Genomic DNA, 25,313 nt, shown 5'->3' with positions numbered 1-25,313 from the left:
GACTTAAGGTGGGAAAGTGGATCTACCCTTCCAACACATGCATTAACTAAATAACTGTGGGTCTTGTAAGATAATTAAAGAACTCATCCCGGCCTGTATGTTCTGCAAAACCAGTTCGTCCTTTGCACCTCACTAACATGATATTTGCACATACTGTTCAAGGGTCCTTCCCTGCTCCTAACAGCTCTGCTCTAATTACATGTCTGTTCCTCACACAGTGGCAGCACCAGGCTCAGTGGCAGTCTCATGGGGCAATATAGAGAAAGTGATGAGGAAAATGGCAAATTAGCCTAGAACTACATTTAAAAAAAAAGAAGATAACTCATTGTTAATTTTCAGTGTTCTTATAGTGAACTTACGCAGTATTTTTGTTTATTTGTATGACTTAATCGATTTTATCTGTTTCTTAATTAGGTTGTAATGGAAATCTTTTACATAAACAAATCATATGTTTCAGATAATAATGACTTTCCTGACTCTTGTTTTATAATAATAATAATAATAATAATAATAATAATAATAATAATAATAATAATAATAATAATAAAGATTAGGCATAGCCAGGCCGAATGACAAAATACTTTTTCAGTAACTGAAGAGAATAATCAGGCTAATAATAGGCTATGCATACTGCAGTCAATGCCCCCAGAGCGTCCTTGAATGTAGCAGCCATACAGACAGGCTGAACTGATTAAAAAGGGAGAAAAAAAACACATCATGAAGTATCTTAAAAAGGTGTTGAGCCAATTTACTCACTGTTCGTGTTGAAACGTTAGCCAGTTGAGCGGTTTCTGTGATTGAAGCTCTTGCCATCCGTCCCAGCAAAGCTCAATAGGATCTTTTTGATGCAAAGTCTGAATCAACTGAGTCCGCTCGACATGTTAAGACACGCCACAGATACATGACTGGCAGAGCACCTTCGTGAAAGCATACGCATTTAATACGTTTCGCCGTTCATTTATTCACTTTTATTCTTTTCCTTTGTCAGCTGTCGGTATACAGGGTGTATGTAGCTGCGTCACATGACCACTCATCTGTGCGGCAGCAGCAGCAGCAGCAGCCAGTTGTTTACGGGACTGATGCGTATTTGAACGGACACCTTCTTGCCTGCCTGTCAAAACCACTAGGCAGCAGGCAGACCAGCACAGGTAAGGCTTGAAAACGCCCTGAGAAATAGCTTTTAATCAACTGAGATAGAATCTGCTTATTCACCGAAGACAGATCTGACTAAACCCGAATTTAGACACATTAACGGGACTATAAGGTCTCTGTGGCATCGCAGCAAGCTAACCGAAAATAGCCGTCACAATACCGGAGGTAAGGAGATTCACATTCAAAATGAAAGCCAACATTAGCGAGTTATCGCTGTCGATTGTGTATTTTGTGGCTTTGTCTGTCTTATTTCACGAAGGCGAGATAAACGCAGACATTTTTCGCTGGTGTTGCTTTAGTGGGAGTCAAAGACACGATGTTAAGTGGATCAAAGAATACCGGTAAGCTAACGTTAACCTAAATAGTTCAAATAACGTTAGTGTATGCCAGCCAGTAGCGTTCTAACATTGTTATAAATGGTCCTGTTATCATTAAGAGCCCATTGAGTCCGCTATTAGACTTGTCTAAGGCTTTCTAATAACACCAAATATTTTTTGTCATTGTTCTACTATGTAACACAGCCTCCTTTGAATCCCCCCCTTTAATGTCTATTTGCCTCGTGGACCTTAAAGTCCAGATTTTGCATGTGTGGGTTTCATCAGTACATAAACTTTATTTGACATAGTCCGTTAAAGGCGTGTTCAGGAGAAAAAAAACATTTTGTTCCATTCGTGACAGCGATAATTGTGAGTTTATTTTGGAAGTCATTAGCGGAAGTAAGATTTAGTAATGCCGCGTCGGCTCGGGATGCATTGTAATAGTAAGGGACTTTTTTTATTATCTTCATGTTTATTTCTATGTGGTGTCAGAGGTCTTTCAGTACGTATCTATCATCAAATCATATAACTAATAGCTTGTCTTCCAACCAGACTAGAATAAAACTAAACAAATGATTTACAATGATAAAAAATAAAAATAAAAAAGTGGTCACATTACAAAATCTGCTACCACATAATGTTTGGCATTTTTGCTTCATTGATTATGCCAGCCCTAAATGTAAATTATTTAGTTGTTATTATTATTATTTTGTTTTGATTTCTTGAATTATGTGTAGAGAAGAGATTACACCTCCATCCACAGATGGACACCACTCTCCTGCACAATGTTGACCTTTCCTCAACATTAGAAAATGATTTACACCGCACTGTTTAGCACTGCACTCAGCTTCCCATTTGTCTTTTAAGGTTATCTGGGGCACGGTTAGCCTTTGTTTGAAAAGGTAGAAAAGAGAGAGAGAGACCTTTTACCTTTGACCTTTTACAGCCTCTGTGTAGTAGCAGTGAACAAGAGTCATGATACAATAACTGCTGAATGTTGATGCTTCCTTCTGTGTATTTCAGCTATAAGATCGGGTGACGTATCACGGGGTGTACATCACACATACTTCACGCCCTCTTCAGGAACGCTAACTAATGCATAATGCCTGACGCATTTCGCAGACTCGCACACACACATTAAGACTCACACCACACACCAACACCTTTAGGTGCTGTTTTTGGATCGGTGGCATGTGGGAAAGTGTCTGTTGTTGCCTAATGACATTCAAGTTAACAGCAATGTTGCTGTTTGAGTCATTGATTGGTCTGTTATCATCAGAAAAACAGGTACTGCGCTGGTGAGTTTGCACATGTGGAACACATGCTTAGTGATTAATTGAAGCTTGCACCTCACATGCATGTAGTCACAACACACAGGCCTCGAGCTTATCTGCCCTTCAGTCTGACATTTCGTTATGTTATTAAACACAGCATTGACTCTGTTGTTCTAACTTGTTATCTCATAGAGATAGTTCACATCATTCTCTAAAGTGGTGCAGACCAGTTTCACTGGATCTGTCCCCTTTAATCTAAATCATCATGTGATTAACAGGCATAGTTTTAAGGCAAGTTAACATTATAAGGTAAGTTAACATTTGACATCCTTGGCATTCTGTGTGAGTCATGAGACACTGACCGTACAATATGGTTGTCTATTTATGTCACACCTCACCCTACTCTGTGCTGTAGGCGCGGCATTTCTTTTACCAGTGTTTGATGTGTTAGATATTAAATATCAATCACATTACGCTCTTCTGGTTCATTATTTGAGATTGAGCTCCTCTTTACTTCACCAATAATGGCATGTGACTCTGTTGAACAGGTGGTCCTAGAACTTGCCAGAAAAGAAACAAGGACCTGTAGCGTCCACAGCTGGTCCTCAGGTCCTGCTGGTTCAAGCCCTGAGACGACGGCACCATGGCCGACCGCGAAGAGTCCAAGAAGACGAATGGCAGTGCTGGCCCCTCTTCCAATCTTTTGGAGCCGCCCAAAGAGAGCATGCAGCTTAAGAAGGAGATCTCGCTGCTCAATGGAGTCAGTCTGATCGTAGGAAACATGATCGGCTCTGGCATCTTCGTCTCCCCCAAGGGTGTGCTGATCTACAGCGCCTCCTATGGTCTGTCGCTAATCATCTGGGTCATTGGAGGCCTGTTTTCTGTAGTGGGGGCCCTCTGCTACGCCGAGCTGGGCACCACCATCACCAAATCAGGTGCATCTTATGCATACATCCTGGAGTCATTTGGTGGCTTCATTGCTTTCATTCGTCTGTGGACATCTTTATTGATTATCGAGCCCACCAGCCAGGCAGTCATTGCCATTACTTTTGCAAACTACCTGGTGCAGCCGCTCTTTCCGACCTGTGAACCACCATATGCAGCAGCCAGGCTTATTGCTGCAGCCTGTATATGTAAGCACTTCTGATCTACTCTCAGCCACCGTCATTTGCTCATATCTGTCTAACAGTTCCTACACAACACAAAGTATAACTGTGAAACTTCCCTCTCTCTCCAGGCTTGCTGACGTTCATCAACTCTGCCTATGTAAAGTGGGGCACCCGCGTGCAGGACATTTTCACCTATGCAAAGGTGGCCGCCCTCGTGGTCATTATCATCACTGGCATCGTCAAGCTGTGTCAAGGTGAGTGCTGCCACTGCAGTGCTCATTGTTCCTCTCTGCCATGAAAGTGCTAGAAGCTCAAACCTTTGGCCAGCTCGCACAGTGAAAAATACAACACCAGGAAACATGTCTTCTTCTCTGTGATCAGTATTGGCCCTGGATAATTTTCCACACACCTTTTTGTTTAGTCTTTTTGGTCCTGATTTTATAGAAATTTTGAAATCAGCAATCCGCAGCAGAATGACAAACACGGATGCAACAACAGCTATGACTGCCCCTAAACGTACTGTATGTTATGATACTTGTATGTGGATGCTGTTCAGTTTCACTTTCCTTTAATTGTTTTGTCTTAGGTTACACAGCCAACTTTGAATCATCCTTTCAGGGATCATCCAGGGATCCCGGCGACATTGCACTGGCGCTCTACTCTGCCCTGTTCTCCTATTCCGGCTGGGACACCCTCAACTTTGTTACTGAGGAGATCAAAAACCCTGAGAGGTAGTTTTTCTGTTCATGTTTTCTTTTCAGTAAGAAGTATGAGCAGAAGCAATTCAGAGTCCTTGAATCAGCCCGATAGCCCGGTCAAACATCCTGTTGTTCCAGGAACCTGCCTCTGGCCATCGCCATCTCTATGCCCATTGTCACCATCATCTACATCCTCACCAACGTGGCCTACTATGCCGTTCTGGATGTTAGTGCCATCATGGCCAGTGATGCAGTAGCCGTGGTGAGTGAACTAACTGTTAAGAAAAAAAATGATGAGACAGAGAACAAGATGTATGTGTATGAGCTGAAACCGGAGCTACAGTAAACTGATTTGTGCCTCTGCTTCAGACATTTGCAGATCACACTCTGGGTGTGATGAGTTGGACCATCCCCATTGCTGTGGCCCTGTCCTGCTATGGAGGCCTCAACGCCTCCATCATTGCTGCATCCAGGTAGAACCACACTGACGCTGCAAATACGATGCGAACTGCTTTTTTGTTGTTTTTTTGGGGGGGGGGTTCCAATCCTCATTTGTACAGGTTCAGTTTTATAAGAGACCACAATTTGCGTGGTGTCACATTATTTGTCTTAATTCATGTTTGTTGGGTCTAGGTTGTTCTTCGTGGGCTCACGTGAAGGTCACCTTCCCGACGCTCTGTCCATGATCCACATACAGAGATTCACTCCCATCCCTGCTCTGATCTTCAATGTATGAAAATAGTTCAAACACCTGAAAATTCTGTAAATGATATTGGGGGAAGTCCAGGAAACTTCCCTGGGCTGAGAAATAAGGATAAGGATAACAATAGGTTTTTTTTTTTCTGGAAATGATGGTGGAAGTACCTATGGAGTGAGTCATTGCTCTCATCTCTGACAGTACTGACTGGTAAAGACATTTACGAGGTGAAGTGTAAGCAAACATTTCAGTCATCCTGGACAGAAGAGTTTATTTGAATGGCGTTGGCGAATGGTGAGCAAGGGAGATAAGATTAAACATGATTAATAAATAGAACACTTTGTATATTGGCAATAAAACCTGACTTTAGACATGTAGATTTCTGAACCAATTGTCTGACTGGGCAATTGAAAATTAGCATTAAGGTTAAATCTTGCCTCCACTAAATGGTGATCGATGTATTAGCTGATTTGAGGTAGGAAACTTCAGACCATTTCAAATCTTTTTTATTATATGCTGAATTGCATTTCCATTATAAAAAGAGAGCATGGGGTGTAATGCAAACTAAAAGTATCTTGCTGATCATTTAAGACATGAAAATAATGGAATCTTGATACTACAGTGAATCTTTACATGTTTCTTTTTTCCCTCACTGGCTTCATCCTCCCTTTCTCCCTGTGTTCGCCGTCCAGTGTGTCATGTCACTGATCTATCTGACAGTGGAGGACATCTTCCAGCTCATCAACTACTACAGTTTTAGCTACTGGTTCTTCATGGGTCTGTCCATCGCCGGGCAGATTTACCTCCGCTGGAAAGAGCCTGACAGACCCAGACCTCTCAAGGTGAGTCCAGTCAAACACACCTGTGGAAGGCCCTGTACCAGACTCAGACCATGTGGTGGATGTGCCTGACCTTTAAGCAAATTCGAATTCATCAGCATATCAGAGCTTCTCGCTGTCATGACCATTACCAAGTGATCTCCTTTGCGGTAAACCTAGTGTGCCCACGCTGACTGAATGTGACATCAGTGTGGACCAACAGCAGCTTGTTTTACTTAATTGTATTCATTCATTATGAGTTAATATGTCTTTTGACTGCGTTTCTTTCTTTCTTTCTTTTCTTTCATTTCTTGTCCTTGACACTGAGGTGAACTGATATTTTTTACACCCCTAGCAGTGAGGCAAAATTGTCCCACCACTAAACCCATCGCAGTAGGCGTAAGAGGCTAAATGACATTAAATGTAATGTTCAAATTCCCTATAACATGCAAAGATTTTCTGTCTCTCCAGCTGACTTTATTGTACCCGGTGGTGTTCTGCCTGTGTGCTGTTTTCCTGGTGGCAGTCCCTCTCTACAGCGACACCATCAACTCTCTGATCGGCATTGCCATCGCCCTGTCGGGAGTTCCAGTCTACTTCCTGGGTGTCTCTCTACCGGAGTCCAAACGGCCGCCTGTGATCACCAGACTGCTGAGTGAGTTTAACGCGCATCCGACACACATTTGTCATTTTATCGTTGGTTACCCTCCCTCAACACGGCTGTTGTCTTCTTACTGCAGGTTCTCTCACTCATTTCACCCAGTACACCTGCTACTGTGTACTGACAGAGATGGACAAAAGCAAATAGAATCCATCGCACTTCAAAGCTTTACCCAGCAGCAGCATCCTAACAGCTGAGTCACCGGGGGAGCCGATGAGTTACTCTGCTGTGACCGAAAGCTTTCATGACACTTTTTGTTCTACTGCACACTATACCGAAGCTCTCAGCTCTTCACCGACTTGTTTACAACAAAGAAAATTCTGCGACATGTTGCACACGATCACTTGCAGAATTATCCTGGAATTCAAGGACGTTCAAGGACTTTAATGCCTCAGGATTTAAAGTACTGAATGTTGTGGATATCGTTAGTTACATTTCTTCATCACAGTATTCAACAACCTCTATTTGAAAGGATTTGCCTTCTTAGTTATACAGGTCATTTTCTAGGTTTTCCAGGTGTTTACTGCCTCTGCACCGTTTGTGCCTGTGGAATTTTACAGGTGCTGTACATTATTCTGTGGGTTTAACGCATTAAAACTGAAAGATAACCTGTGCTGTATGAGAGAATGTGAGTGTGCATACTCTCGTCTGTTCACAATGGAAAAAAGGGAAGATGTTTTCTTGTCTGCTGCTCCTTGAAGACTTTAAGTCACCATCCTCATGGACACTTTTGGTGTCGTTGTATTTTAATTTTAACTGGTTGTTTTACGTTTAAATAGAATTCTTCTTTTTCATGTGGTTTATTTAATGACTTCTGTGAATGACTCTTTGATGGAAGCTGGGGCCTTCCTGTTCTTCATGTTTGCTTTAAACTGTGTAGAACTTAATGAGTTTACTTTTCAGTGTTCAGTGTGCTACATCCAAGACACCAACAAATGTTCAGACTCAGGTCAAATTAGCAATTTCCATTTCCATTGTAGTGATCCATCTTTATGCCTGGTTATACAAGATTTGCATATTCTCTTCAGGAAAGCACTATTTTTCCCCAACACCTTGAAAAATTTCATTACAAACATGCTGAATTTTTGCCTACAGTAACTGACTAAATCAGTGAATCCATGTTAAAACAGACCGGCTGATTTAAATCCAATCTGATGTTGAAAAACTAAATGCACTCACATGTATGAGAAGACAGACATGCACAAATCATATTTTACTAACTGGTAAAAAATTATGGACATTTCAGCTAATCCTAAATGGCACCTATTGGTTTCAATCTAGGACTTCATCTTATGCCATTAATTATGCCATACTGGGACAGCAGTCAGCTCAAGGTCCAGTGCTGTGTCTTACACACAAGTGCTGTATGGCCCCGCGGTGCACGCTCAGTTAAAATGTGCTGAACCTTTTCGTGTTTTTTTTTTCTTTACATCATGAGGAAGCTATCGAACATTTAAGTCCCTCTCCATTCAAAAAAAATTTACTTGTACCTATAGTTGAAAATTTCATTCTGTAGAATGAAGTAACGATGTGTACACATCAATTTCTGAAAGAGGAAATTTTCTCTGTGCTCATTAAAGACCTGATTTTAAGAGACAGGCCTATCAGTATGATTTCTGGCTTCACAGTTTACTGATCAACTACTCTTCTTCAGCTGTGGATCACTGGACTGCATACGTTCTTTTGGAGCTTGACATTTTTTCAGAGTAAACTTCTGAGTAGATTTTTTCCATGTAGTTTTATGTATTCACGATGCAGAACAAATTGACACTGAGATGTTTGAAGTTTATTTTGAAAGCCTTCTTTTTATACACATCTACATATTTACAAAGAAAGATTAACTCAACAAGCATCCGAGAGAAACAATCCGAACTTCAAAAATTGGGGGAATTTCTCAACCAAACTCGCACACCCACAACAAACAATTCATCGCGCTTTCACATTATGCATAAATCTTAACACGCATAGTTATACCTACACACATTACCATGCACAGACACCCTAAATTGCAAACACACAGCCCAAGACATCTCACTGAACAGAAAGTTTAACAGCACGAAGCATACCAGGCATATGACACTAATACGCAACACTTCTAACACACACATCCACTTTGAACAAACACTCACACACAAGTTCACTCCACCAGTTTAAAAAAAACAAACAAACAAAAACACACAGACACTCTGGATCCTTCTGGAAATGACACCAACTCCATCACCTGTGTAGTAGAGAGAGGACAGATTTCACCCTAAACCTTTTCTGAACCAGTTAGTGGTCGACAAGCTGTCATCCAGACACTTAATGCACTGGCACATGAGCAAAATTCTGCACACGCAGGGCAGAGAACGACAAGTGCTTTAGTCAATGTCACTTGAAATGTCGGAAAAAATCTGCCGAGTGCTACACATGAACTGCTACGCTGTGATTTCTTGAAGTACATTTTCCAAGGCTTGTGGCATTCTAGCACTGGTTTTCCTCCACTCTCAGCTACATAGAAATCAATGGAGCGTGGTGTTTTTTCCACTGTGATCCACTGACAGATCAATCAGAATCATATTTGTCTCCATCGTCGTCTTCCTCATCCTCCTCGTCACCACGGCAGCCCAGCTCATGCAGCACTTCCCTCTGGTAGCGCTGCCAGCTCCTCCTGCTGTACGAGTGCTCCTCCTCCCAGTAATCTGCATGCACGGGACAGAGACCAGCCAGTGAGAGACAGGAAAGACCCAATTTTTCCAACTGTTCTGGCTAAATAACAAACGTTCTGTATGCACTCTTTCTACGAAGGAAAATGAGCAAGGTTTACTCAAAGTCCAAACCTACATAGACTGGAATACCCAACACCCGAATTAAAACATACCACCATAGCGCTCCTCTCTGTCACTGTCTGGGTCGCTTTCCTCGTCAGGGTAGTCATTCCTCCAGTTTGCTTCATCATTTTCATCATCCTCATCTTCATACACCTCCTCTTCATGAACCACAAGGTCAGGCACCTGGAACAAACAATAACAACAACAACCCGTTTATGAAGCAGCAGGTCTCATTTTTGCTGACTCATTACTGGTTTTAGAGTCCTCAGAGAAACGGTTTATAAAATTAAAGAAAATAAATCAGCCTTATGATTTAAGTCATAAGCTCAAATTAACACTTTTAGAAAATCACCTTGTTGTGAATGTTTAGGGCCAAAATTATGAGAACCCAACAAGTTTTGAATGCTACTGATTGGCTTAGAACAGTGTTTAATGCAAGGTCACTGTGCTTTGAGTTAATAAATACAACATTTACAGGTAGGCAAAAGCTGACTGCCCATTTAACCAAACACACTTTACACAGACAGTTAAGCACATAACGGGTGTGAGCTCAGACCCCTTTGTTTCCCCCACGTCTCCTCTCTACTTCACCCATTTCTTCATTCACTCACTCCGATTTCAGCACTCATTCATCTGTCCGTCCATCCATCCACACACACCAGTTCTCCCTCATCGGGGTAGGCCCTGACACACAGGATGTCCTGGATCCACCCTGGTGTGGCCGTTTCCTGGGAGTAAAGATCGTAGACGTAGTCAGAGTCCTGCTCCCGGTGCTCTTCGCCAAGTCCCTCTCCGGATATGCTCAGATGCTCCCGCAGCATCTTGGTGCTGTTACACAGGATCACTTCTGGGTCTGAGGACAGCGTCTTTACAAGAACAAGAGAATTAGTTAACCACTACTGAGGCTATTCATTTTAGTGATTAATGCCTGAATTTAGCACCTCTAACAGATTATTAATCCTTTGTTAATCTGTTAGGGTTATAAATCCGGTTAATATGCTGTACAGTAAAGGAGCTCAACAACAAAAGCATTTGTGGGCCTTATGTCACAACTGCACACATCTGTTCTTTGTAGTCAAACAGCATTTCAACAGCTAACAAAATATTAGACATTTACTGCTGATTCTGTGAAAGTCTTTGTGACACAAGCACAGCATACTGTGATTATCGTAATGGCATTCTGCTTTCTGTAATTAATAATAGCTCTAATCTTTCACCATATACAGGGCTCTCCCCAGGATTTTGAACTGTTGGATGATGGTGCTGCACGTGGCATTATGACAGGAGGGTGCAATCACACCTACCCTGTTTGGTTGAAATGAACTCAAGTCCATTTGCCCTCTTAGTGGGATTTGTTTTGGATTACGTGAAAGCTGTCAACAGAACAAACAACCAAGCAAAGATTGCTTCAAAAGGTGGTACTCAGTCGGCTTTCGGGCCAACTCTGGTGCCGTTTGTTGTGTGGAGTGAAAGCAAAGGAACCAAAAAGAGGATTTCATGATATCAGACATGTAATGTTAGCATGATTTCATTAGCACCTGATTAATATGTCAAAAGCTGTTGAAAGTGCTGTGCCTGTATCTTACTTTGTGTACTTTGTTAGTTCATTAAGTCCATTAAACTGTGTGGCCGCGATCCCACAGTAATAAGCCACAAATCATTACTGTACAATACACCGCCTTTTCATCCCGTTTCTACCTGTTTGTTATTATTTATAACATGCGATTGACTTGCAGTCTAATAATACTAACAAGGCCTGCAATCAGTCACATGTCAGTTGCCAGAATTCCATTTCCGTACATGAGTCCTGATGATGTGTGTCAGTGTGAACGTGAACTGGACCAAGACTGAAATGCCACACTGTATGACCCCCCCTCAACTCTCAGAGTGTGATGCTGCCTTTTGAAAAGTCAGTGGAAATACAGATAGCACTCACTACATTTTCAATCAGAGTAACCCCAGCAGCCTAAAACAGACAATGTGTCAGAAATTTGCAGTACACACCCGATAAGCAGTTCTGTGGACAATTTATGTTACACTTGCTCAGCAGGTGTTGGATAACTTTCTTGTGCTGTCTCAGATACTTTTATTTTCAAGTTAAAGCAAGCACACTTCAGACCATTGAATCTCTTTCTATACCACAGCTAAAAGAAAAAAAAAAGTGAAGCACACAATAGAATTTTTCCATTAATTAAAACCTGCACGTGCTGTTTGTACAGAAAAGTCATTAAAATTGTACCAACACATTCAGAATTAAAAATAATATCTGTGCAGACTTGGGCTAAATATCTGATTGTAGATCCCCTCAGTTATGCATAACAATCAATGAGACTTTTCACCCAATCCGTTTCAATAAGCCTAGTAACTGACAACATCAGAGACAAAATCTTAACGATACTCATCTTGAAGCTACAATAATGTTAACCTCACCTTGCCAGAAGACTTGTCCTGGTCGTCTACATTCTCATGTAGTAGATCAACCACCTGGATTTCACCGAGACCCCAACATTTGTCCTGCTCTTTCCCAGTTTCCTCTATACCGTCAGAAGCATCTGTCTGGGAGTTTGGCTGCTGGGCTGAACTGGATAGCCCTGTACGGTGGGTAGAGAGTATCCTGTAGCGTTCCTCCCTCCGGGTGCTCCACTTTGTGCTCCGCAGGTCCCCAATTATCCGGTGTGAACTGGCGGCCGAGGGGCGCAGTGCGTGGGCCATGCGAGGCCGAGCCAAAGCCTGCCGAACCTGCGCCTGAACGGGAGCATCCTGGAGATGAGATGAGAGATGTTCATCAATGTGGCTCTTAGAGGGGTAACAGAAGATATTTAAGTCCGGACACATACAAGTTTAAGGAAGCGTGGAAACAATACTTCAAAATATATTACAACCCAAAATTTACTTTCACATTCAGTTGCTGCATCAGTGAAAAACAGACGTTTGTTCCAAATGCCTCAGTGAGCAGAAACACGTAAAAAGCTGGAGAAGATTAACATAAACACAATTAATAACTAGTAAAATTCGATAGCAAAGACAAGGAACCAAAGTGAAGACCTTTAAAAATAGTGTAATTAGCTTCCGTGATGGATGGGACTAAACGATAAATACATGTTTGCTACTACGTAGCTTACTAAAATACGAATATTATAGCTACGAGTGCGTTTTTGACTGAAGCAGGATCATTTTCGAGGCATGCAAACACACCACGATTACGTTCACCATCAACAAAAGCACAGAAAGATTTCACATCCAAATGCGATTTGGGGCAAATGTAGCTGGCACAGCTAATGTTGGCTAATAGCGCCATTGACTAGCCTGATGCTATGCTAACAACAACTAGCACAGATGGCACGTTGTTCTCCAACAACTATCATCCTTTTCAAGTAGTTAACCAATTTCAGGTTGCCACCAGCCACTCGTCTTTACTTAATTGTTACGTTTGAATAAAGACGCTGGCCAGCGTGTGTTTGCCCAATGAACAGCCAGCTGCGTTGACGTTAGCCATTAGCGCTTGGTTAGCTAACAGAGCGCTTGTACCAACGGGCCTCTCACCTGTGTTGCTACGGTTGCCACGAGTTTGAAGACGGAGTTTTCAACCTCGGCTTCATTAGGCTCCGGGACAGTTTCGTTTGAGCTCTGGGACGTCTCTGGACGTATACGTTTGCACGCCAGTAACAATGTATCTGCTGGGTCGGTTCCCCTTTTTCGCTTGACCCGCAAAATCGTCGTGTTTGGATCCATGTTGTCCCTCTGTCTGAGTTTGTCTGGTTTGTGTCTGGCAGATAGAGAGGAGGGAAATTGGGGAGCGCTCACTCCGCCTATATTTCCGTGTACCATAAACGTCACAGCACGACCACGTGAGCATGGCTAAGGATCGGAAGTACAGGAGAAAGTGTCAGTGAATACTGCAGTTTCCTCTAACGAATTACTAGTTTGATTTAACTTTTGTCAAATTATTATTTCATTCTCTCAAACTACTTTATCTGTACTATTAATTTAATATATATTCAAAGGTCATTCTTTGGAGTTTGGAGTGTGCCTCCCTGCTTCTACACTTTTTAATCCATCTAACTAATAACGTTATTGTATGACAATAATATTAACATAGAAAGAAAACAGAACGAAATCGGCTCTTAAAGACGTATTTTACAAATCAGTTTATAATTTTATAGGGTAAATTAATAAACTTAGTTAACAGTTAAAGAAAGTGTAATCTGGTAAAATGATTATTTCGCAAAATGTAATAATTTAAACTAGTATTCTAAATTTAATGCATATTCATTTTTCAAAATTGATGGCACATTCTTAAAACTAAACATGCTACACCGCAATGTAGCTTTTGGTAATACTGAGGTTTAATCTCGAGTCCAGTTGACAGCCTCAACTTACAATGTTAGTTTGTGGGAGAGAATTTAGTAATCTTTACATAGTCCTTTTGGCTTAGTCTTCTTTTCTTCATATTGTTCTGTCAGTACAACAGTGTACATCTGCATACATGTGGTTGGTTTCCATGAAAACCTCATGCAATTTTAACAGTGCTTTGTACCCATCCCTTGCATGCCAGGAGGCCTGCAGTTCATTTAGGACTGGTAATTATAAAGACAGAAGAAAGACCAGATCATGTCCTCAGGGTATAATTACATTACCAGTTTACTTGTTTGAAGAGGTAGAGCCACACTGAAAAGAGGAGTCACACCCTTCCGCTGTAATCAGTGCCTTCTTTTAAGTATCTGCAGTATCAACACGTCTCTGTTTCTATAAAGAAAAGCTGAAACTCAGTTCTTTTGGGATTTTTTTTAAGAACACTGGATAATACATACACAGGTGAGTACAAATTTTACTCTTTCTAATAAACCAACTTTAACATATTTAGATCCAACATTTCCCTTGATAGGTGAGCACTTCTGAAAAACATCCCAAATAACTTAAGCTAATATTCTTATAAGCCAACATTAATATAAGAATCTGATATTTAAATCATTATTTTACATCTTCACTTTTGGTCTTGTCAGCATGTCAGCTGCCTCCTGTCTGCTGTCTCCAGAGGACTTTCTGTGCCCTGACTTCCTGGGTGTGTTCACTACTCTTCTGTTCCACTCATGCTACTGTGTGGACACAACTTGCATCACTGAAAGCTGGAGAATCAATAGAAGATGCCAGTATCTTGTTTGCAAAAAGCTTGCAAGCTGCATGCCAATATTTTCATATCTGAACTGGCTGCTCAGTTCAGGAAGTCAACTGTAAAGTAAACCTCAGAGGAAGTCAAACCAGGAGAGGTTCCCTGTGACTTGCATTGGGATCAAACTGAATTCCCTTAAATCCTGTCTGATCTGCCTGGCCTCATACTGTGAGACTCACCTGAAGCCACATTGCACAGTGTGGATTGCACAGTGGATTATGATGAGGGTCTGGTCTCCTTTTATGACGTCGATGCTGCAGATATTATCTACTCCTTCACTGCCTGCTCCTTCACTAAAAAATTTTACCCATCAGTCCCTGATTTAAACCTTTTGAACTGTTTATTGTTTTGTTTTGTTTTGACCTATTGCAGTTTTAACTGTTTAAAGCTTTACGTTTAGCTAACTGTTTAGACTACCTTCCCCTAGTTTTTATTTTTATTTTCTGTTTCAGTTGGGTTTGGGTTGTATTTCTTTTTGTTTTGCTACTGCATTATATTCCATTGTGTTTCTGCCCTGTTTGGGGATTTCTAATCATTTGATGAAATGTATTTAAATCCATCCACCTGTTTATAAATGTATCGTGTTTATGTTCAGGCTATAGACTGTACCTCATATCTAATTTTATTTGTGTTTACTAATCTATGTAATGAAATTTACATAAAAATACAACATTACATTTTTTTGTTGTCTTGTTTTTATGTTGTTTTTTAAATTTTCAGTGTTATTATGGAATGTAGTTTTGTGTTGTTATCTTGTGGTTTTACTTTAACGGCATTTATTTCATATGTTTTGATAATCGGGATGGGTACAGTGTAATTTCATCTTTTTATTCAAGAATAAAGTGGTAACTTGTATAGCCAAGAGATGGCGCTGATCTGCCACTGTTACATTAACGTTGTATGTGCACCAGCAGAAGCAGGAACACTTCCACACAATGATGACAATAGATTTAAAATATCAACATGTCACTAAACAAAAAGACAAAAGCAAAAACTCACATAGATAAATACTGAAAAAACAAATGATGAACAATCAACAGAACAGAGAACACAATGATAGAAACAGATAAACATGGTAAGATCTGCAGCAATGTCCCACAAAACAGGTCGAACAGGCAACGGTTCAAACTGAAAGGAGCCACGCTGTCAGTTTCTCATGTAAACCTGTAAATATGGAAATATTACTGGTAATAGCAGCTGTGTCCACATGAGAGTGCTACCAGCATTTACAATAGTGAAAAATCTATTAATTCCAGTGTAATCATAGAATTGCCATGTTCTTCTTTTGTGATCTCTTATAAGTTAATTTGTATCACTGAACAATAGCAAGGTAACTTTTTTCCTCCATCCAGTAACTCTCAATTGAATGAAATGATGCACAGCACTTTGACCAAATATCTTGAGGACTACACAGCACATTATAGAGAGAAAGAAAAATAGTTTGAAGAGCTATTGTGACTGTCAAATTTAGCATATCCTAGCTGACATGTTAGCAAAACATATATTTTGTGAGAATGCTCAGAAAATGTTAGAATGTTAGATTCTGTCAGTGTATAAATTGCAATGTGTAGGATAGATTTATTTAACATAGCAACAAAGACAGTATTACTATGTTAATTCAGATGCTATATGCTGTCATACTAGACAAATGTGATGCTGTGTCCATTTTGTGAAATTGTGCCTTTTGGCCATCAAAACACTGTCTTCGGTTTCAACATGTAATACAACAGTAAAACAGTTGCTGCTCTAAAATGCTTGTATTTTATAATCACACCAGCAAATTGTTGATAATTGTCCCTGTTCCTTTTAACCATAAAAAAACAGAATCAAGTCAACAATAAATGATCACAAGGTTATTGTTCATGATGCACGATTTCGGTTGCAATCTTCAAAGAAATTTCGAGAAATCAAGTTTTTGTTACTTAATTATTATTTAACTGCATATGACCTAATATAGGCAATGGATAAGGCATGTGTTTTAGCTGTGAATATCAGTTATTGAAACTGGTAGTCATCATTTTCTGAGAGGAAGGGTCTCTGACTGAAGAGTTATTGTTAGATCGAGACTTGCAGGTCAGAGCCATAGACCACAGGAACACAAATAACCCTGAGAAGAAAAAAAAAAGGTGGTGAGTTCTTCCAGCAAATCATACAATCACAGTGCATACTTTACATGAGGATTATACACATACTGACCCTGCAGAGAGTTTAGTATAGTGAATACATAGATCCCAGCGAGGGACATGTAGGTGGTGCTTATTAATCCCCAAGGTAAGCCCAGCACACAGCTGAGGCCCAGCACTGTGACAGAGTCCTTCCATACCCTGGTCCCATTCTCTTTCTTCATATGCTTCCAGCCACTGCCGTGCTCACTATGTTCATCGCTTCTCAGTCCCCAGAGCTTAAACACCACCAGTCCCAACATGCAGAAATTAAACAGTATCACCAAGCATGGGAAGGCCACAGTGGTGATATAGCTGACTAAAAGCCTCTGTGGGAACTGGCTGCTCATCCAGCACCTGAAGGTTATCAAAAAAGAAAGAAAGAGAGAGAGAAAATTAGATTCCACAGTCAGAATCACAGTATGTTTTTGCTAAGAAGTCAAACCTGCTGTGTGCTTGAACATTTAAAATCCTAACAATGAATGCTCTTACATCTGTGCTGTTGAATTGTGATTGCTGTCATCCCTAAGTTCCAAACTGTATTTGCCATAAACACCTGAAATCCCACAGACCATGACAGTCAGTGTAGGAATACCTGTAGAAAGACAAGAAAGAGAAAGAATTTACTTCAACAAGCCCTGACGGTTCAGTCGGTCTGTGTGAAAATAAGCTTCTGCTTTGCAGTAATGTGTTGCAGTTTGATAATATTCTATGGTTTTCATAATCCCATTCAGACTAAAACCAACACTGAACTGATCCAAACCAATGATCCTTGAGTGTGTAGCAAAAGCCTGATAAGTAGTGTACTCCTGTGTGTGACAGAGCCTCATTATTGCCCAAAAACAATTACAACCATGTCACTGAAGCACACTGGTTTTATTTCACATTTGATTTAAATGTTTGTCTTCCGTGCTGATAAAGATCCTTTGAAATGAATAGTCGCAAACAAATTTACAGCAAATAAAATGACCACACACAAAGTGACACACAGCTAATGTTGGACCTTCAGGGTCTGCAGCTCTGGTGCCTGATTTGCCCAGTTGGTAATCCTTCATCATGACACCCCTGTAGTTCTAAACATGCTACAACATGAGATACTGATATCAGAACATCAAAACGAGGGGGGAAAGAACAATACAGTGTGAAAACATGAATATGGGATGCATACCATGCATACTGACCAAATAATTTCATGTAAGCATTTACATGGCTGTTAGCCACTAATGTCCTCACATTAAAAAGAAAAAAAAATCATTGAACATTGTTTCAAAATTGAAAAGGGATTTTTGACTGTTCATGCAGGGAATTTTGTCAGGGCAATTTTTTTTACTTAACAGAGGATCAGAGAGCAAAATCATACCCTTAAATATTTGACAGAAACACCATATCAGCGAGAATTCACTTACCCCATCCCACCAAGCTGAGTTTTAGCAGGTATCTCCTGACGTAGATGTTGAAGACTTTGACTAAAAGAAGGTAAAGATGGAATCCTTCCAGAGCCGTCCAACTGAAGGTGGCCAGCAGGGACCAGTGTAAAAAGAGACCAAGAACCCGGCAAACCCAGCCCTCCTCGTTCTCACTCAGCAGCCCCACCAAGAGGCTGCACAACAGGAAGCTGAGGTGGAGGCAGAGCAGCGCTCCTGTTAGTTGCGTATGCACACTGATGGACTTCTCTGGGCGCCGTCGTCTGAAAGAGAAACAGAATATGTTCATGTTTTGTGGTCCAGATTGTACAGTTATTTCCACCACAACACAATCATGTGAGCCCAATGGCCTTTTTTGGACTCTATGTCAACCAAACACTTCTGATGTTACCTTATCAACTGATGAACACTTTCTTTTTCACATTGCACAGGCTGAACAGTTATTGTACCACAATGACTGGAGATTTTAGGCTTAGCTTAAAGGTAAGGGTATGCTCAAGACAAACAAGTTTGTATGACAATCTTAGTATGACATTCAGATACATTTATTTGTACTTGTAAGGAAATTATGGTATTTGTTCCCCTTTTTAAACCTCTGACCTGATAGGAAGTCTGTACAACAACTGAGCATTTTTGAACCACAAATTCTCCTGACACACATATGGGAACTAACAACCTTCTTTTCTGAGACATAGACCATGCCATTCTAGCCTCACAAAAATACAAAATAACCCTTAATGCTTTCTTCTATGCCCCATTACTAACTTGTCTTGTATTAATAATAAACATGTACACGTAATCATGCATGGACTGTGGGTATTTCATGAGTCAGAGCTGAGTTGGCAACAGTGGGTTTTGTCACAAGTTGTTCACACAAGCTATGACTGCGTATCGACCCACAGTGCCAACCACATCGTCAAGTTTGCAGGCGACACAACTGTCTCATCACTAACAACAAAGAGGCCAACTACAGGAATGAAGTGAGCCAACTGGTCCAGTGGAGTAAAGACAACAACGACCTCAGGAGAAGACATTCACAGCATTCCCCAATGACCATTGATGGTGCTGCTGTGGAGAGGGTGAGCAGCACCAAGTTCCTGGGGGCGCTGATCTCTGAGCACCCCCACCCATAGTGTGCTCATTCTACCTGGGCACCATTGAGAGTGTCCTTACTGACTGCATCAATTGAAGCTGCACTGAATTGTGAATATAGCAAGCAAGATCATCGGTGTCCTCTGCTGACATTTTCCACACTAGCTTCGCCCACAGAGCCATCAGCATCGCTGGTGACATCTCCCACCCCTCACAGTCCCTCTAGCCTCGTGCCCCCAGGAAAAAGGTATCACAGCCTCCGGGCCCGTTCCACAAGTCTGTTGAACAGCTTTATCCACCAGGCTGTCAGGATGCTAAACTCTGTCCAGTATCTCCCTCTTCTGCCCCCCCTGCCCCTGGACTGTAATACACCCATTTACACAGTATTTCGATCTCCTCCTATGTCCAGAACAAAATCTTTGAATAGTAATATAGTGAAACACCTATCCTATCCATCTTGTCTAAATTGGCTATGGTTTATCAGTATGACAAAAAAAATATATTTTTAGCAAGATGACTGAATCTCATAACCTATATATGTGGTTTGACATCTGCAGAAAATAAATAGTGTTATTCTATGTAATAAATCCAAAAGTAATACACAGACAGTGTTGTCATATTGCTTAGCCTGCTAAACAGATGACTGGTAGATACGTCTGACTTCCTTCCTCAATCTCATTCAGACAGATCTCCCGTGAATCCCGTGAATTTAATAAGGGGTTGATATCTAGATCAATGACATGCATGGGCGACATGTCTCCTCCCACTGTACAAAAGTTAAGCTAAATATCCCTTGTATGAGCGCTGCCATCTTGCACTGATGACATTATTTAGAGCCAGAGTCTGTGCAGCATTGATCTGACAGTGGAGCTGCAGGATTAAGTTCCCGTCCATACACTAGCCTGAATTGCATTTTGGTCTGTGCCTCTTAATAACACCCTTTGGAAGTCAAAGATTCCTGACATACATTTGCATGATCATCTGGCCACGCCAGGCTATGTGCTGCTTGTCAAACAAAGCATTACAGATATTTCATGATGTTTTAATATCATTCTTGTATCAAGTCAAACAGAAAACTTACTGTAGACATATGTTGATGATTAAGCTGATGCCTGTGAAGAGGACAGAGAGAGCTGATCCAGTGTAGGTGATATAGCTTAAGGTCACAGCAGTGCGTTTTTCCACTGTTAATACAGGGTTCTGTAACAGAAAAATACACAATAAAAGTTCTACTTAAAATATATTTTAGGTTCAGTAGACTCTAGTACTCTACACATAATAAGACAGGCACCTGTCCAGGCAGGACACATGAGCTTCCTCACAGAAACGACACACAGTAAACGTGCTAGTCTGGCTTTTTATTCAATGTACGTAGTAATCCCAGAAACTAATCTTGTGTGATATGCTGCTTGCTTTGGAAGCAATGCGTTGTTACTATATTAGATTGTAGGCTAACCCATTTAGCTGGGTATGCTAACATTTTGACCTTCAGAAGAATGGATAAACACTCTGCTTAAGCCACTCATTTTACTTTAGCTCTTGTGTTTTGATTTGGAAAGGCTAGGAAAAACAGACCTACAGCCATGTATTATGTATCTGCTGTGGTGTATGCGTGATACATTTACCATTCAATTCAAAATGTCAGTACTCTATCCTGATACTTAGGGAAGGGCGATGCAATTACAAACACCCAATGATTTCTAATTGTGAATTCAGAAAAACTTTCAAACAGACTCAAAACCCCACTGTTTTAAGTAAGATTGTGGAAAATTTGTTATCGTAGCATTGCTTAGCATGTGGGTGATACAAGACAGAGAAAACTTTTTAGAGATAGATGTTGTCATTTTACCACAAGCACAGCAAAGAAGCTCAGGTGGTTGCAGCTACAGCTAACTTCAGTGTCAGTGCAGCTTGTATTACAGCCATACGAGCTCCAATGACCTAAAAATTCACATACATATACACATAATTAATGAATCAGAGTTCTTCTTTTTATTTTAGAGTAAAAGTACTGTAGGCTGGCGTGTTGGATGTGACCCACCTGTCCCATCATCCAGATTTGATTCCTGCCAAAACACGCAAGTTCCATGTTTCACCTGAACAAAAGCATACTCAAAATTAGAGCAGATGCAGCTGTTACATTTTCCAAGTATAATGCGAGTGGTTGGTTGATCATTTTACCTGTTTGCTAGGTTTGAAGGTTAACTTTATTGGTTGTGCGAGATCTCTGACAGGATAGTGCCCTGCCCTCACTACCAGGACAGACTCTCCCATGACAGCGTTTTGCCAGACTGGCATGTGTGCTATTCCTCTTCCTCTTCCCACATGAGGACTCAGCTGCAATGACCAACAGAAGCGTCAGCAGGAACATCTGACTTTAATGTTGGGGTGAGGTTAATTAACATAACATGCAGTGGTGGAAAGTAAGTATGTACGTTTACTCAAGTACAGTACTTATGTACAGTTGAGAGGTACCTGTACTTGAGTATTTTCATTAAATACTATGTTTCTTCTAACCCCATACATTTTGGAGGGAAATTTTTTGTGGCAAATATACTGTATACTGTTTACGTTCACATAAATTTACATTTGAGAATTTTGTAGTCACTATATTAGCCACTCGGCAGATAAAGATTAGTAACACAAAATCAAAATCAAGTAATAAATGTATTATTATATATTAAGATAACCATCAATGAAGCAGTTAAAATGAGCTTGATCAGCTGAAACGTTAAAGCGATGAACACTGCACAAATTTTTATGATCAAGAAATATCATAAATAACATTCTGAAATTGTCCATTCTGTATGATGAATGCTTTTACTTTTTGTACTTTGAGTGTATTTTTAATACTTTTGTGCGTGTGTGATTTTGAAAGCAAGACTTTTGCCTGTAACAGAGAATTCCTCTGTAGTATTTCTACTTATATTGAAATAAACAACCTTAGTACTTCATCCACCACTTGAAATGTGCAACATGTCCTTGATTTTCATAATACACAGTCGGTGACTGTGAGCATATGGAAATCAATGCAAATCAGCATGAAGAGAAAGCTCTTCCTTGTATTATTATACATCAGGAGCTGATTTATATTAGAAGCCATTTATAATGTACAAAAATATTGCGGTCCTCGTCCTTATACATCCCCATGAATTGCAGTCACTTATGCACAGATTCCCAAAGGCTAAAAATTCAACTGCTTCCCTTTATCTACATGTCCAGTGAGATTTTTCTCTCTGAATTTATAAGGGTAGTCCAGGAGGGATTAACTACTCTCACCCATAAAAGTATCATATCTCAAATTTTGTACCACCAGAATTACTGACCTCGAACAGAGAGCTGCTGATCACAGTGGCCACCAGCAGTACCTCCTCCTCAGATCCAGCTCCTCCTCTGCTTCTTTGGAGAGCTGACGACGGGATGCGGACACTATGATTTAAACCGAGCCTCACTTCAGCCTAAAAAAAAAACAAAAAACGAAACATGTACACAAACACATGAAAAAGATATGTTAGATCATGCAGCAAGGAAAACATGTATTCGATATGGCAAACAAAACACATTTTATAGAAAATTAACTTGTTGAGGATTATTTTAATTGATCCATTTTGTAACTATTTTTCTCTGGTTTTGCTCATTGTTAATGAATTTCATACAAAACTTAAGAAAACCAGATGAGAAAAGAAGTAGGAGCCAGTCACCCAAAATATGACCTCACCTCTTGCGATGAGTTCACCATCATACGAATAAAGTTTGTTGAAAAACGGCTTCTTGGTTGACAGGTTACAATTCTGTCCTCATAACAACTGCCAAAACATATTTCACACATTTCATCATTTCAGCAATATAAACATGTACTTAAACTACATATAACTACATGTTTAATAGTTCTATAGTTATAATGGCACTACTGCATTGATGGACTCAAGGGGGGGATAGATTTCCGTTCCAGGTGAGGAAATGTGGTGTATGTGCCATACATGCTGCACACCAGAAAATTTGTTGGCCCCCATGTGCCTCTAAATGGTGAAATAGTTCCCATGTGTTTATTTCAGATATGTGACTTAATAAAACAATTGTAATCTTAACCAGATTTTTGACTGTTTCACAACAAATGCAACATAACTTGTTGCATATTACGTAAACTTAATAAATGCAATGGTGCCACAGCACGTGCAATTGGGCACCAGCTGTTTGTGGTGCTCCACATCATGCAGCTGTGTTCAATTTTATGAGCCTACCACTGCACCACTGTGTAAAGCTTCTTTGAGATTTTACTGATTATTGCTGATGAAACACTTCCCTTCAGCTGGTGAAGCTACTTTGAAACAACTCCAAACACTCCGGTATGAACAGAAAAACAGACATTCACACACATTTAGTCCCTTAAAGACTGACAAAGTGGAACTGAGAACATTTCCTCCAACAACATGTTTTGCTCAGTCACTGTTTGTAGTGTTAGGATCTCACAGGAAATGTCAAAACTATTCATTTGACACCAAGGAACAACCACACTAGTGTAGGAGAAAGATGTTAAACAATTCAAGAAGAGGACTGTAAAATCTACAGCATCAGCTTAGTGTCCGCTGCATGACTTACCTGGTCCAGGGGACGCCACTTTGTTTACACTCAGAGATGACCTGTTCACAGTAATCTAGTAGGATAAAGAAAACGAAAGCATCTAAGACAGTGCAATATAAAGACTGGCACACTGATAAAAGAGTGACAGTTGACTAGAATAAAGCCTATAAGTGACTCTTCTCACACCAGAGAAATATGAGATGATTGTCTTTGTCACTCTGTTGTTTTTAGTGTTACACAAGTGACTGTGAAAGGGTCTCTAAAGCCAGAGAGCAGAGGGCCAAAAGTCCTTTGGTATATTAATTGTGAAACTGGTATTCACTTCATATGCAAACAACCACATAAGCGCAATAAACACATGAAATCAACTCACCTTTGGCTTGGGTCTTAGATAACCAAATGAGAGTGACGAGACAAAGAGGAATCCGCATTGTGCTTCTTTATTCTACCAACTCCCGTAAGATACACACAGTCTCACAGACAGAGTGGTTCTGCTTGGTGAAGGCAGCAGGGAGTTTCACATGTACATGCAGACAGCTCTTGTGATCAGGAAGTGAGTCATATTAGTGAATCAAAGGGTATATTAATTTAATTTTTTTTAAGCTGCTCTGATATATTTGATTTACTCATGAGAGAGTAAAATGCCACACTGTGGACTGAAAAAAGAAAAGGCAAATTTCCTGATAGACAGAAATCGCATGGATTTTACTGTATATAAATCGACAACATTAGACAAAAGAGCTTAGAGAAAAGGGGAAGTCTTCAAAACCCACTGTTTTCCAAATGATGCAATGGAAAATAAAAAAAACCCAAAAAAAGTCAGGTCATAATGATCAACAAGTCAACTGAAACAACTTAGAGCGAAACTCAAGACCTGCACTAAGTACTATTTTCCAAGGTTAGGAGAACCCATAGAGAAATGAAAATGTAATTCTTCGTATTTCATCTGAATAATTGAAGCTATGGTTTATATACACTTAACACTGTGACACCAAGTGGACCTAGTGAACTTCAGCTTATAATGTTTTCTACATTACTACTGTTTGTCATCTAAGTGCCGTTATTGCCATCTAGTGTATGATCTTACTAGTGAACCAGTGGTGCTCACACCCAAACACTGCTTTGTCCAGACAGAACTATACTTTAGATTTGTGATTGAGTCCTTGTATCTAGAATCAGGAGACAAAGAAGGCGATTGGTTGCTTAATAATTAGATCCAATCCCTAGCTGTGCACATAAACAAATTAAATGAGGGTGTTTCATCCTCCTTGACTTGGAAATTTGAGACGTGTTGTCTTTTCATTTATATCTATTTTTTTTAAACAACAGAGAAATTCCAATTTCAACA

At 40.3% G+C, this 25,313-nt stretch overlaps 3 protein-coding genes across 5 annotated transcripts; 1 reads left to right on the top strand and 2 right to left on the bottom strand.

Moving 5' to 3' along the window:
* The first annotated feature begins 1,000 nt into the window (after nucleotides 1–1,000).
* slc7a6 (solute carrier family 7 member 6) lies at nucleotides 1,001–8,322 on the top strand. Of its 3 annotated transcripts, XM_046398794.1 has the most exons (11): nucleotides 1,157–1,317; nucleotides 1,412–1,493; nucleotides 3,292–3,876; nucleotides 3,981–4,106; nucleotides 4,439–4,583; nucleotides 4,689–4,812; nucleotides 4,920–5,023; nucleotides 5,184–5,280; nucleotides 5,940–6,089; nucleotides 6,537–6,720; nucleotides 6,806–8,322. In XM_046398794.1, exons 3-11 carry the CDS (start codon nucleotides 3,387–3,389, stop codon nucleotides 6,871–6,873), a joined length of 1,488 nt encoding a protein of 495 aa, XP_046254750.1. In that variant the 5' UTR covers nucleotides 1,157–1,317; nucleotides 1,412–1,493; nucleotides 3,292–3,386; the 3' UTR covers nucleotides 6,874–8,322. The 3 variants fall into 3 exon arrangements, with proteins under 3 accessions (XP_046254577.1, XP_046254750.1, XP_046254665.1); XM_046398621.1 differs by lacking the exons at nucleotides 1,157–1,317; nucleotides 1,412–1,493 and adding an exon at nucleotides 1,001–1,148; XM_046398709.1 differs by having other exon boundaries at nucleotides 1,157–1,493.
* Nucleotides 8,323–8,490: 168 nt separating this feature from the next.
* slc7a6os (solute carrier family 7 member 6 opposite strand) lies at nucleotides 8,491–13,334 on the bottom strand. The gene is made up of 5 exons (XM_046398921.1): nucleotides 13,080–13,334; nucleotides 11,967–12,296; nucleotides 10,196–10,402; nucleotides 9,587–9,719; nucleotides 8,491–9,407 (listed from the first exon to the last, which is right to left on the bottom strand). The coding sequence occupies exons 1-5, from the start codon at nucleotides 13,266–13,268 to the stop codon at nucleotides 9,271–9,273; spliced, it is 996 nt and encodes a 331-aa protein (XP_046254877.1). The 5' UTR covers nucleotides 13,269–13,334; the 3' UTR covers nucleotides 8,491–9,270.
* Nucleotides 13,335–15,523: 2,189 nt separating this feature from the next.
* LOC124064115 (adhesion G-protein coupled receptor G1-like) lies at nucleotides 15,524–24,479 on the bottom strand. The gene is made up of 12 exons (XM_046398293.1): nucleotides 24,339–24,479; nucleotides 23,984–24,038; nucleotides 23,103–23,190; nucleotides 22,711–22,842; nucleotides 21,566–21,721; nucleotides 21,426–21,480; nucleotides 21,234–21,325; nucleotides 20,466–20,584; nucleotides 18,275–18,555; nucleotides 17,361–17,463; nucleotides 16,903–17,225; nucleotides 15,524–16,813 (listed from the first exon to the last, which is right to left on the bottom strand). The coding sequence occupies exons 1-12, from the start codon at nucleotides 24,394–24,396 to the stop codon at nucleotides 16,698–16,700; spliced, it is 1,578 nt and encodes a 525-aa protein (XP_046254249.1). The 5' UTR covers nucleotides 24,397–24,479; the 3' UTR covers nucleotides 15,524–16,697.
* Nucleotides 24,480–25,313: the final 834 nt, after the last annotated feature.

Source organism: Scatophagus argus, chromosome 1 (assembly GCF_020382885.2).
Source record: "Scatophagus argus isolate fScaArg1 chromosome 1, fScaArg1.pri, whole genome shotgun sequence".
NCBI classification, from domain to species: domain Eukaryota; kingdom Metazoa; phylum Chordata; class Actinopteri; family Scatophagidae; genus Scatophagus; species Scatophagus argus.
Note: the sequence above shows the minus strand (reverse complement) of the source record. Positions and strands in the feature narration are given on the sequence as shown.

Excerpts from the sequence above, each read along its gene's own strand:
- slc7a6 (XM_046398621.1), top strand. The coding sequence starts at position 3,387 with ATGGCCGACCGCGAAGAGTCCAAGAAGACGAATGGCAGTGCTGGCCCC. Across the intron at positions 4,584-4,688 it reads GAGATCAAAAACCCTGAGAG|GAACCTGCCTCTGGCCATCG; the intron begins GTAGTTTTTCTG and ends CTGTTGTTCCAG. Across the intron at positions 5,024-5,183 it reads TCCATCATTGCTGCATCCAG|GTTGTTCTTCGTGGGCTCAC; the intron begins GTAGAACCACAC and ends TGTTGGGTCTAG.
- slc7a6os (XM_046398921.1), bottom strand. The coding sequence starts at position 13,268 with ATGGATCCAAACACGACGATTTTGCGGGTCAAGCGAAAAAGGGGAACC. Across the intron at positions 12,297-13,079 it reads TGGCAACCGTAGCAACACAG|GATGCTCCCGTTCAGGCGCA; the intron begins GTGAGAGGCCCG and ends TCTCATCTCCAG. Across the intron at positions 9,720-10,195 it reads ACCCCGATGAGGGAGAACTG|GTGCCTGACCTTGTGGTTCA; the intron begins GTGTGTGTGGAT and ends TGTTTGTTCCAG.
- LOC124064115 (XM_046398293.1), bottom strand. The coding sequence starts at position 24,396 with ATGCGGATTCCTCTTTGTCTCGTCACTCTCATTTGGTTATCTAAGACC. Across the intron at positions 24,039-24,338 it reads ATCTAAGACCCAAGCCAAAG|ATTACTGTGAACAGGTCATC; the intron begins GTGAGTTGATTT and ends TTATCCTACTAG. Across the intron at positions 22,843-23,102 it reads TGGTGAACTCATCGCAAGAG|GCTGAAGTGAGGCTCGGTTT; the intron begins GTGAGGTCATAT and ends TTTTTTTTTTAG.